Source organism: Fringilla coelebs (genome assembly GCF_963513975.1).
Source record: "Fringilla coelebs genome assembly, chromosome: 8".
NCBI classification, from domain to species: domain Eukaryota; kingdom Metazoa; phylum Chordata; class Aves; order Passeriformes; family Fringillidae; genus Fringilla; species Fringilla coelebs.
Genome location: NC_140066.1, coordinates 1808774 through 1821607, shown reverse-complemented (window position 1 = coordinate 1821607; position 12834 = coordinate 1808774). Strand labels below are relative to the sequence as shown.

The 12834-nt window shown below is 44.5% G+C and overlaps 1 protein-coding gene across 6 annotated transcripts in view; it reads left to right on the top strand.

The window, feature by feature from the left end:
• CTNNA3 (catenin alpha 3) overlaps positions 1 to 12834 on the top strand; it is a 418277-nt gene that overhangs the window by 73878 nt on the left and 331565 nt on the right. For all 6 annotated transcript variants that reach the window (XR_014616365.1, XR_014616366.1, XM_084210853.1 and 3 more), the window contains exon 6: positions 7486 to 7749. Coding sequence is in view for 4 of the 6 variants with exons in the window: in XM_084210853.1 (XP_084066979.1) it covers positions 7486 to 7749 (264 nt within the window). In the remaining 2 variants the exon portion in view is untranslated. The remainder of the gene's footprint in view (positions 1 to 7485; positions 7750 to 12834) is intronic.

Sequence of the window (12834 nt, the reverse complement as noted above, 5' to 3'; positions counted from 1 at the left end):
GATTGTCCATGATAAATACTTGAAACCAGCTCATTTTGCAGTTTCAGCTGAGCAGTGAAAACAAACCCTGCTGCTAACATTGCTGAGATTGGTAATGCTAATAAGCTTGTTTTGATGGATTAGCACTTCAGTGCTGTTTGCTTGAGTGACGCGCTCCATCCGCGTCAGTCGGACGTGGCTGCACGTTGGGGACACTTCATATTCCCTGCACTTTGGGCTGGGGGTGGCACTTCATATTCCCTGCACTTTGGGTTGGGGGTGGAACTTCATATTCCCTGCACTTTGGGTTGGGTTCTGACACTTCATATTCCCTGCACTTTGGGTTGGGTTCTGACACTTCATATTCCCTGCACTTTGGGTTGGGTTCTGACACTTCATATTCCCTGCACTTTGGGTTGGGTTCTGACACTTCATATTCCCTGCACTTTGGGTTGGGTTCTAACACTTCATATTCCCTGCACTTTGGGTTGGGTTCTGACACTTCATATTCCCTGCACTTTGGGTTGGGTTCTAACACTTCCTATTCCCTGCACTTTGGGTTGGGGGCTGGCACTTCATATTCCCTGCACTTTGGGTTGGGTTCTAACACTTCCTATTCCCTGCACTTTTGGCTGGGGCTGACACTTCCTATTCCCTGCACTTTGGGTTGGGGGCTGGCACTTCATATTCCCTGCACTTTGGGTTGGGGGCTGGCACTTCACATTCCCTGCACTTTGGGTTGGGTTCTGACACTTCATATTCCCTGCACTTTTGGCTGGGGCTGACACTTCCTATTCCCTGCACTTTGGATTGGGTTCTGACACTTCCTATTCCCTGCACTTTGGGTTGGGTTCTAACACTTCATATTCCCTGCACTTTGGGTTGGGTGCTTCTTGGGCTGCAGGAGGCTGCCACTGGGTCACTTGATTCAGCCTGTTTTAGTTGTGGGGTTTTTTAATTAGAAAAAACAAAAGTAGATTGGAAATATTTCAGAAGTATTTATAATTAATAATAAAAAGAGTTTACCTGGAGTTTGACAGAAGAATAGGGGCAAAAGCCATGAGGATTTTTTGAGTATATAGTCTGTGAGGAAAGAGCAGGTAGAACAGACTGCCTTGTATGAGTCCTGTACCTGTTTATTGTTGATGATTTCCCATCTTTCATAATAAGATAATAAATTTAGGAAAACTGAACTATGTTCTGCTTGACAGCAAGAGAAACTTATACCTGGGGGAACTTCAGCTGATACTGGAGAAGAGATGCTGAACTCTTGTGGCACCTGTAATATGTTCTGGCATGATCACTTATATAAAAAGATGACTCAAACAGGCTAAATGTGAAAGAGTTGTTTATTGTCTGTTAAACTGTATCAGTGAAATTGGTTGTGGACCCTGTATGAAGTGACCTGTCAGCAGTAATAATTTACTTAGGCTGTTTGTAAGTAGCCTACTGCCACTAAGGCAGAGAATGAAGCAAGTTTTCAATCCAATAAACATCCCCAAATCCCTTCTAATTTTAAAACCTCAGAAAAGAAGCAAGTAAAATAGTCACGTATGGTATTGTAAGAGTTTAATAAAACCATGGGGAAAATATAGTTGTGGATGAAGGCCATTCTGCTGCATTTTTCAGTGAGTCATCTTCCTTTGAACAAAGTCTAGGCCAGAATATTTCTTGAAAGCTGTAACAGCTTAGTTAAAGCTTCCAGATGTGATAAGACCTTCTGGAGGTTCCTACCTTCTGAGCCCTCTCTTTGATGAATGCTTCCTGCTCTAGTTCTAGGCAACCTCACTGGTGACAAATGTGACTGTAGCTGTACTAGGTGAAAACCTTTGTGAGCTATATATTAATTCTTACAGGGAAAAAATTGCTTTGCTACCTTCCCAAATCAGCTACTTCATCCAGGAGACTGCAGGATAACAGCAGGGTATTGGAATGGAGGACCAGATCCTGAAGTAGCAGATAGAGAAGTGACATCAAGGATGGCTCCAACATCAATAAATGGGCTGGAAGTTCCTGGAGCACGGGGGAGACAGAATATTGTGCAGTAGTTTTGCAGTCTGATGCAACCAAATCGTGCAGTTTCAAAAGAAACTGCATCCTTCCCTGTCTGAACAACAAATTCTTGGAAAACATCAGTCAATTGCAAGAGCAGGGGTGTTATCCAGTCATGGCTTTGGATGAGGTAGCTTTGCTGCTCTGTGGTATTACATATCACTCCTGTATGATGAGCAGTACATAGGTATTGATACAGAGGGCGAGTTCTGCTGGGAGCCTCAGTGCTGTGAGTCCCTTGCCTGCCTGCTCTCAGCTATGCTTTCATAAACACTGCTGAGTTGCCTTAGAGACAGAGGCTATTGCTGAAGGCTTATGGTAGCATTGATATGCATTTTTACTGTAACACTTGATGTTTTGGGTATTCATGCATGTGATGCAAACTGCCTACAGTTCTGCTCTGTATCCTGTGTGTGTATGTGGTGTTTCTGTGCCCTGTGCATGCTGTAGTATAGTGATACCATGAGACACTAAAAACTGCTGATTCTGATTTCTCAGGTCAGGAAAAATGACTTTAGAGACCAGGTAAGACTTTTTTATTAAAAAGTTAGCTTGGAATTCCTCACAGGTACTATGATCATGCTTGGTAAGGATAGGCTGAGTGGTGTTTAACTTCCTGTGAATGCACATAAGGGAACCTTTGGTCAGTGCAGTGCAGCTCTATCATCTAGTGGGGTTTCATTTGTGCTCACAAAGCCTTTATTCCGCCTGGTGTTTTTCCCAGTGCTTATTTGTGTCTCCTTTTTGTGTGGTTACAGTCACTTGTGTACATCATCTGTTCAGATGTATTTGAAAGCCTTATGTGGAAGAAAGGAGCCACCAGGTCATGCTGTTTGCAACTTGGCAAGTTGAGCATTTTTGTAGAGCAGACGGGGTCAGGTTTCTGATGGAGCTGATACCAGGTGATCCCTGCTGATGGGAAATGCTTGTGTGAAAAAGGTCCTGAGGCAGGGCTTCAGCAGCTGGACATGGGCAGCAGCCAGTGTGCCAGCTGGGGTAGCTGGGCTCAGCCACAGCCAGGTCCTCAGGGAGGTTTGGGGTGATGAGGCAGCCCCCAGGACAAGCTGGGAGGTCAGGCTGTGGGTCAGGTGAGAGCCCCAGGCTGTCTCAGAAGGGCCCTGGGGATGGGGCCAGCTGGAGCTCAGGAGGCCACACTGGCAGGGACAGCTGTGGCTGAGCTGGAGCCTGGCACCCCTGTGGCATGGCTTGGAGACGGGCTGAAGGGTCCCAGGAGCCTGGCACCCCTGTGGCATGGCTTGGAGAGGCACTGAAGGTCCCAGGAGCCTGGCACCCCTGTGGCATGGCTTGGAGACGGGCTGAAGGGTCCCAGGAGCCTGGCACCCCTGTGGCATGGCTTGGAGAGGCACTGAAGGTCCCAGGAGCCTGGCACCCCTGTGGCATGGCTTGGAGAGGCACTGAAGGTCCCAGGAGCCTGGCACCTCTATGGCATGGCTTGGGGAGGCACTGAAGGTCCCAGGGGCATGGCTTAGAGAGGCTCTGAAAGTCCCAGGAGCCTGGCACCCCTGTGGCATGGCTTGGGGAGGCACTGAAGGTCCCAGGGGCATGGCTTAGAGAGGCTCTGAAAGTCCCAGGAGCCTGGCACCCCTGTGGCATGGCTTGGAGAGGCACTGAAGGTCCCAGGAGCCTGGCACCCCTGTGGCATGGCTTGGAGAGGCACTGAAGGTCCCAGGAGCCTGGCACCCCTGAGGCATGGCTTGGAGAGGCTCTGAAGGTCCCAGGAGCCTGGCACCCCTGTGGCATGGCTTGGAGAGGCACTGAAGGTCCCAGGAACCTGGTACCCCTGTGGCATGGCTTGGAGAAGCACTGAAGGTCCCAGGAGCCTGGCACCCCTGAGGCATGGCTTGGAGAGGCACTGAAGGTCCCAGGAGCCTGGCACCCCTGTGGCATGCCTTGGGGAGGCACTGCAGGTCCCAGGAGCCTGGCACCCCTGTGGCATGGCTTGGAGAGGCTCTGAAGGTCTCAGGCTGTGTGGAATTGGGGCTGCAGGGCCCGGGCTGGGTGTGGGTGCAGCTCCCAGCTGAGGCTGGGCTGAGCCCTGAGGGCTGCAAGCTCTCACACCTGTGTAAACCAGTGTTCCCTCAGCAGAACTGACACGGCTGAGAGAGATCTGCTGTCAGTGTCACCCCCAGGTGTTTTTCACTTGCTTTGTTGCTGAGATACTTTCTTACACTGGAAAGGACACAATACTTATGAAATTTATCATCTGGAGCCTTGCCCAGATGAACAGTGCGTGAATGCACTTGGAAGAGTTTGAGCTTTATTATGGTCTTTGAATCAGCAGCTATGTACAATTTGGCAGTCACTCTGACTGAAAGCTGAATGCTAAAGCCCAGGTTTAAGCTGTGATGAAAAAACGAATGCTTTTGTCCCCTATTTCTATAGTAGCATGAAATTGTGGAGGTTTGTATGCCTGTGTTTTTCCTGGCTACAGAGCTGGGTTCAGTAAAATCTGTCTCTGCAGAGAGCAGGCTGGGTACTGCAGTGCACGGTGAAGCTGCGGCTGCTGCAGAATCCAGCAGTGTGATTTGTACCCACAGTGATGCCAGCCCCCGTGAGCTGTGCTGAAGGGAATGCTCAGTGAGCAGGAGCTGCCTTCCTGGTGTATTGAGCTGTCAGACCTTAGATGTATTATTTGGGATAAGAAACAGATTTTTTTTTTCCTCCTTTTTTCTCCTTATTGAAGTAGTGCAGTCAAAGCTTACCAATGAAGGTACTTTTCAAGTTCTTAAAAGTCTGCTTGTCCTTTCACTGGGTTTAGCTGGAACAATCCACAGCTGGGAATCTCTGATTATCCATTCATTTTCCATTCTTGTCATGGACAACCAGATATAAGAAAGACACAGAAATATGTCCTGGAAGGACTGGGACAGCAGCCTGGGGAAATGTCTATAGTGGGCCTCTTGGATTGGCAGTGGTTGGAAATGGGATTATCTTTAATCTCAGCTGGTCTCACATGACAAAACTGATTTAGTGTGGAAAAACATAGTTTATGTCTGTATAGTATAGACATAGTCCACTAGTCTAAAGAGAAGTTGGAATAAGAAGAAATTCTAAACCATGAATAAAAAATAAAATAGCCTGAAGTGCAGTAAAGTAGCTGGGTGAACTGCAGGTAGAGACTAACTTCCTCCTTCAAAGAACTAGTTCATTTTTCTGATAATCCACATGTGAAGAGCTTTGATAGCAAATTCACTCAATCTTAGGGGGTTTTTTTTGGTCCATCTATGCAAAAGCTCAGACTAAGATTATCAGATGTTTCTTCTTTTTCACATGAAAAATCTCAAGGAATAATTGTTTCCTCAATATGGAAAGGAATAGCGGTTCTACAGCTTCTTTGGGGACACTCCAAGCTCAGCTAAACAACAAAGTAGTGATGAATTTCAGGGGTCTGAGCATTTTTTTTTTAAATTTAACATGTTACTGAACTAAACAGGGGCTCTTTGTAGGAGAATTTATCAATGCCATGACTCTGAATCTCTCTACAGTGTTGTGTGAAACAAAAACATTATGTTACTGAACCTTTCCAGACGTTGTTACTGACTGCTGCTGCCTTTGTGCTACTGGTTTACCAGTTTTGGTTTTCTTATGATCATCTCAATCCTGGTTAGACAGGACTGTTTTAGAGGGAAAAAGTAATTTTTAAAGGCTTATGGGTTTGATTGTTTGCATATGATGTGGCCAAGTAAGAAATGGTTAATAATAGAAGCCAGTTAGGCTGAATTGACTTTCCATGGTGTCTCTACGTCTGTGGCTTCCTTGTAGCACAGGAGAAAAGAGGGCAGTCTGCTGTCTTGTAATAATTGCAGGAAAGATAGATTCACTAATTAGAACCAGAGTCAGTGTTTAAATCACATTGCTTTTCTGAGCAAGTCCAGTGCACTGGACAAATTGTAGCTGCTTTACTGACGTCGGAGATGCAGTAGCGTTTGGATTTGAACACACTGGGCAATAAAATCATTCTTGCACAGTGCTGATTCATTTGTGTATTTGCTTATTAAAAATTGAAAAATGCATTATGTGTTAATACACTGAAGAAAACACAGTTTTCTGATTCAGATGATCAGTTGGTTAAACTATTATCTGCTCCTGCCTAAGACTACATCTCTTTCATTTTGTTTGCTTTTGGTTTATTTTTGTTCCTATATCCCCGAGATTTCTAAGTTAGCCTGAGGAAGTAAGATGCAATCCTGTGTCCAATGCATATCTTGGACTAAATGAGATTTTAAAAATACAGGACTGGTTCATTTAATATCAAATGCTCTTCAGCTATAAACTTAAAAACTTCATGCCGTGAGAAGTGGATACTGTGATGCTTTTGTAAATAATGCATATAGAGCCTGATGGAATGCAAAGGAAAATAATTAGACTTCAGATTGCCTGTGGGCAGGCTGTGAGAATTTTTGTGTGCATTTACTTGTTCATTCTTCATTGTGCCTCTTCTCATCATTTGAATCTGGTGCCACAGGCTTAGATGTGCTATTTTCCCTTTTTTTTTTTTTTCCCCTGAATTTAGCTGTCTCCTTCACCCAAGCCATTTCACAAATATCTATTAGTTTCCTTTTCAAAGGGACATGATGCAGAAGAAGCAAGGGAAAAGGTCTGTAGTAAAACAGGATGAGGCAGGAGGCTCAGTACAGCCTCATGTGGACTCCGTGGTTGTTCCAAAGTCCGTAACTTTCAGCTGTCCAAATAACAGTGCCCATGACTGATTCCTGGGAACAGTTCAGTTGGACTGGGCACTTCTGGCAAGCTGGGTGTCCCTTGTTTCTGCTGTAGGGTTTCAAGGAGGTCTGGGGGGAGAAGGGAGGAACAAGGTGGGTGTGGTAAGATCCCTGAGTGCTTTGACAGCAGGGACAGAGGGGAAGCAGACCCCTCAAGCACCTCATGGTGGCTTCTCTCAAGCAGGTTTTTTATTCCCACACCTTCTATGCTTCCCCTTTCTCGGGAGTGCAGGATTGGTATCCCTGGCCTGCTGTTCCTTTCTGCAGTGTGCTCAAGACAGAGGCTGCTGGGGCAGGGAAACAAACATGGGGAATTTGTTCAGATGCAACAATTACAGAATGCCTTAACTCCGTGTGCACCTCTGTCCTTCTCTATTGCCACCGAGGAAAGACATGGCTAGGAGGAAAGACAGCTAATTTCCAGGGCAGTTTTCTCAGAGGAAAACTGCTTAAAAACAAACAAATCACAGACAGTTCGTGGTGCTGGTTGTAAGGCACACTAAAAATGGTGGTTGTTTTACACATACTTTGCTCATTTCTCATGAGGTAATGATGATTCAGTTGTAACTATTGGTACAGTCTGTTTTCACAAACTTTGATGAATTTAACTTGATGTTTCCTTAAGCAGAGTAGAGATAGAAATGAAAGAATGTTTATACGTGTCAGTTTTGGAGTGCTTTTGGAAATAAACAGCATGTTCTTTTGCTGGCAGGATTTGAAATCCAGCAATCAGCGAGATGAAATTGCTGCAGCACGTGTATCCCTGAAGGAAAATTCTGCATTCCTACATTCAATATGTTCAGCTTGTTTGGAACATTCAGATGTTGCATCCCTTACAGCCAGCAAGGATTCAATTTGCAATGAAATACAGAATGCTCTCAATGTAATTTCTAATGCTTCCCAAGGAGTTGGAAATAAAGTGGAGCAACCTGCATCTCGTACAGCTACTCTTGGAAGTGCACTTGATGAGCTTGAGGTACGTAAACATGTGAGATTACAAGATTTTTGGAAAAAAGTTTTTTAATTTTTTAATAAATATTGGTATCATAAATGATGAGCCTTAAGGCATTGAAGATTGTTGCTCTGCTTAGTCCTAGTCTAAATAGTATCACTTGAAATCATTTCATTGAGATGGTTCATTGAAATGATTTCATTTTCTTCAGAGGAGTTTGGATTTAAGGCTTCATGTGTGTTCAGTATTTGGCTCCCTTCGAACAGAGGGCAGAGTTAGCTGCAGTTGTGTCCCTGCTGCTGGAGACAGGCACATCCTGCAGGAAGTGGGCAGAGCACAGGAGTTCATTTTGCCCAGAAGTGATTCTCAGCTGACAGTGCCCACTGCTGCCATGGCTGCATTTGAGCTGCTGCCGTGCAAGCTGAGTCCGTGTCTCCAGAATGTGTCAGTGGGATCATTCTGTAATTTGTATAATTGAGCCATTCAGAAACTTCATTTTATTTGCTGCTTATCATTACATAAAGTGACATAGCTAATATGATTTCACCACCTCTGCATTTCTGCTTCCATTATTTAGGCAAATACCTGGGGGAAGGCAGCACTTTCTCTATTCCTGACTGTCAGGGTTTGATTCTGGCTCAATGCCAGTGCCCCCATGAAAATACTTCCTCCCTGGTGTCTGCTGTGAGATGTGATCAGAAATAGAGCAAAGCAGGCTCCAGCTTAGGAATGAAAGGGGAAAAACTTTATTAACCTACAACTGTATATAAAGAGAAGCACACAGAACTCGGAATGAAAACCTTACATGTCACATTCTTCCTCCCTCCACCAAATTTCCAATACATCCACCCTTCAGATCGTCAACTCTCAGTCTATCACCATCCTTTAGATAATCAATTCTCAGTTCATCAAGGAGAGAGGAGTCTCTCTTTCACCATGGGCTTCCCCTGGAAACACGTTTGAAACCTCTTGTGTTTCCCTGTCACACGTGGCACCGCCCGGACATCATCTGCCAGCGTGACCTCTTCCTTCCATGCCCAGTGCTCTCACCACTGTGCATGGACCAGAGCTGCTTCTAGGGTTTTTCCTTTTCAAGAGTGCCTTGCCCAGTTCTAAAAAAGCACAGTCTCTCACCTTTGGGACACGTGTCCCCCCCAGATTTCACCCCCTGGGGCTGAGGGGTCTCGAGAACAGAGATCTTCCTCTTCTCTGAACACGGAGAGCACCACCACCACCCTCCTCACCTGTCGTCTCTGTTCCCGCCACTCTTCACCTCACATCACTGCACTCTCTTGGCTCCAAGCCATCGCCTCCCCCCTAAATGCAGTCTCTGTGTCACAGGAAAAGTGATTCTGTCCATGGCTATACAAGAAAAGTCCAGCCAAAGGCTACTCTAGCAGCTCCTCCCACCTAAAATTCTTCTCGACTTCTCTCGTGGCCCATTTCTTCTTGTTTCATCTATATCTCTCTTCTCATTCAACTCCAGGAGGAATCAGCATTTGTAAGGTTCCCATCATCCAAAAAAGGGTTCAAAGTCTCAGGCTTGGCCTGTGCAGAACTCCCATGGCTGCCCTGCCAGCACCTTCTCCCCGCACTCCCCTTCTCCTTCTCGGCTGGCCATGCTATCAAATCTCAAGGTGGCACAGGCACAGACACCAGCCCTGTCTCTCTCTCCTCCGGGGGGGGGGCTGCCTGATGTCTCTCAGGGTTCCTCCACCCTTCCATCCTGCAGGGCCTTCTCCTCCCTTCTCTGTCCAGGCCCCAGCCCACCTCACTCAGGTCTCGTGGCTTCCCCTCCCCCGCCCAGCCCGGAGTCAGGCAGGGCAGCTCTTTCACGACTGGAACCAAAAGAGTTTTCCCCCGGGAGTTCTCATCTTTTAACCCCCTGTGCTCTCAGAGGCGTATCCATGTCCTCAGTAGCCACACCAGGTGCCAATATTCAAATCTGAGCACCTATTGGTTTGGCCACAGCATCCCAAAAAAACCCTACTTCTTCTCAAACCAGGACACTGACCTCACCTGAAGCTTTTCTATGGAGTTTTTCCTTTTTCTCATGGCTGCTGTGGCTCTCACCAGTGGAATTCTCCATTGTCCTGCCACAAATGGTAAAAGATCTCCTGTAGGTGAGGCTGCACACCATGATCCTCATGGGGTGTAACTGCTGTAGGCCCAGATCAACAAAAGGAATGTATGTTTCTAAACACATTTGCAAATATGGGTGATTTTGGTTGTGAATTCTTGGGCTTAGCAGATCTCAGCATCCCAATGCTACGACTGTGATACATTTTCAGGATAACTGATGTTAGGACTGATGGTAGTAGATTTTTATCTAAAATTTTCAAAGGAAGATTAAAGAAATATATTGAAACATGACACAGATTTTGTAGTGGCAGTTTATTGATCAAAAAAGGCCTCTCTGGCATGCTCAAAGTCAAAGCAGACAGGTTTTTCCCTGCAGAGGAGCAGGCTACAATTGCACATTACAGGTTTTAAAATTACAGTTCCTAATCTATCTTCCTAATAAATGGAAGTAAAAAGAAACATGTAAGAGTAATATATAACATGTTATAGTGTAGCTGTGAATGACAAATGAGATTCCTTATATGAGACCCTGGATTGCTTAAAAATTAAAAAAAAAAAGAGAAATGTCAAAAGGAGTTGCTTTTATTACTGCAGATGAATTAATCTTGACTCTGTGTAAGCAGTACTATTTAAAATGCGGTAACATTGTTGTTCTAAAATTTGAAATTTTGGATGATCACAAAATGGGGGAAAAAGTATTTTGAATTGAATTTGTTTTTACTTGGAAATGTAAGAACATAGAGGTCTGATGGTTGTAAAAAGCTGTTTGTTTATCAAGTTGTAAATATATTTTTACCTAGGTAGCACAAATGGGAATCGAAGCTGTGTGAGTTAGATAAAGCACAATTTATAAAGCATTTAACTTCTGAAATGATTTTATGAGTTAGATGGTTACACTTTTCTCGCTTTACAGAAAGTTCTATTGGCTAAGGACCTGAAATAACCTTTGCTCTATCTTCCTGTTGCAAATACAGTGCCATGAAATAGATTGATGCAGTAAATAGTCTGGTGGGAACAAATCTCATTAAATGTTTATAGTGTGGAAATGTATCTCGGAGCTTACCCAACAATCTAGTATCTAGATGTTTTGCAGTATCTTTCTTCCTTTGCCAGTGCTGGCACTGTGAAAGTTATTAGAGATTTATAGGTGAGGAAACCACCAGTAAAATTAGAGCAGCTAACTCTTAAATCAGTGGATTCTCAACAATTTCTCTTAAAGGCTCCCTAGAACTACTGTGTCATTTGTAAATAAACACAAAATTGTAACTTTAAAATTTAATTGCATAGTAAGATCTGTGAAAAGAGCATATTGGGTGCAGGTTATCTAATGCCTTTCCCTGGTCTTTCATCTTGTGAATGCAAAAAGATTTCTCACAAAATTATGCAGGTCCTGTGTGCCTGAGTCTCTGTCGGTGTGTTCAGCTGCTCTCTGGTCCTTGTGTGACCGTGGCCATCCAGCTGAGCAGTTACACTGGGATGACTCCAGAACTTCATCAAACACAACCAGGTTTCTGCATACCCATGGGCCCTCTTTCTTTCCTGGATCAGACCAGTGAGGGAGAAAACAGGGATCTAATTACTCCTCTTAAATGCTCCCTTATGCTGGAGTCTTTGAGCTGCTTCAGAGTAGCTGACCACTGTTCAGCCTGTTAAACCAAACCCACCAGAGACTGCTTCCTGTGTGTCTGGTGTCTTCTCATTGTGTCTTTCCTGTGTAGATGTACTGATTATGAATAAGTAATGAAATTATTTGAAGAATTTGATCTGTAGGGCAGAGTCTGAAATGATGTTTTCCCAGCTGTTACTGCCTAGATTTTTTTTATTCAGAGATGAACCCATAGTAGCTTTTTGGCCAGTGCTGTTTGTCCATCTTGGTGTAAACTTTCTCCTAACTGTCTCCCAAAGGAGGACATTTCTGTTTGAATGACTGCCTTCAAATCTGCTGAGATTTGAAGGCAGTCATTTTTCCAGCTGATTGTATAATTGGCTGTGGCCACCATGTGTGTCTTAGTCTTCCCCAGACAATGAAGCTGTTTTTTCTGCAGCAGCACTTCAGTGTTCTAGCTGCCAGGTGTGGACACTTGGCATTGAGGGGCTGCTTGAGATACAGGAGCTTGTAGGGAAGCTGCTGCTGCAGTGCAGAGTGGCCCTGTGGCACAGCTTGGGCAGATGTGAGGGACCCCAGAGCACCTTGGTGATAAGGGCTCTAACAGGAATGAGGGAGGCAGAGTTTCAAATCTCTAACACAAGCATGTGACTCAAGTCTCCTTGCCTCACCGTTTAAGCTTTTATCTTATGGTGTTCTCATATAACACTTTCATTTCTAGCTTAAGTTACATAGTCCCTGAAATTGTCTTGTTAAATCTAAACTGAAAAAATAATTCAAATCCTCCAGTTTGCAATTAGTCTGGCACATCGTGGATAAGCACAGGTAAGTTCTGATTTACCTAAATTCCCTATCAGGGTATCTGGCATAGTTTTCTTGTTTAATATTTCTACTGAAAGCTTGAAACCACCCATAGATGTGTAAGAGGTGTACAGGTGTATGTGGAGTCTCGGTTTGGAGACTAGGACCATAATGACATAGTTTCAGATGTTCAGTTATATTAACAATTGCTGGTTTAAATTTCTTCAAATGCTGAAGCTCAAATATACTTACTTTCCTGTTTTATGAAAATCTCACAGTCTCCTTTTCTCTCTCTTTAGAATATTTACTTGCCACATAAATGTAATTAATTTTATCAAGCCAAAAGAGTTGTCTGTTTTTGTAATCGTTGAACAAAAGCTGCAGTTTTTATCTTTGCCCATATTAAGCCTGTTAAAAGTGGCAGCAGTGACTTTCTGCTACAGTGTGGGATTGATTAGACTAAAAATCAGCAGAACTAGACTCCGTGTGTAATCTGACTCAGCTTTCTCAGCTGTGAGCTAGCAGTGCTCTGAGTTAAATCCAGAGGTTCTCCTGATCTCTAAAAGACTAAAGTTCATAGGCATTGAACCCCTCTTTGAAACAGAGCTTAAGCTCTGGTC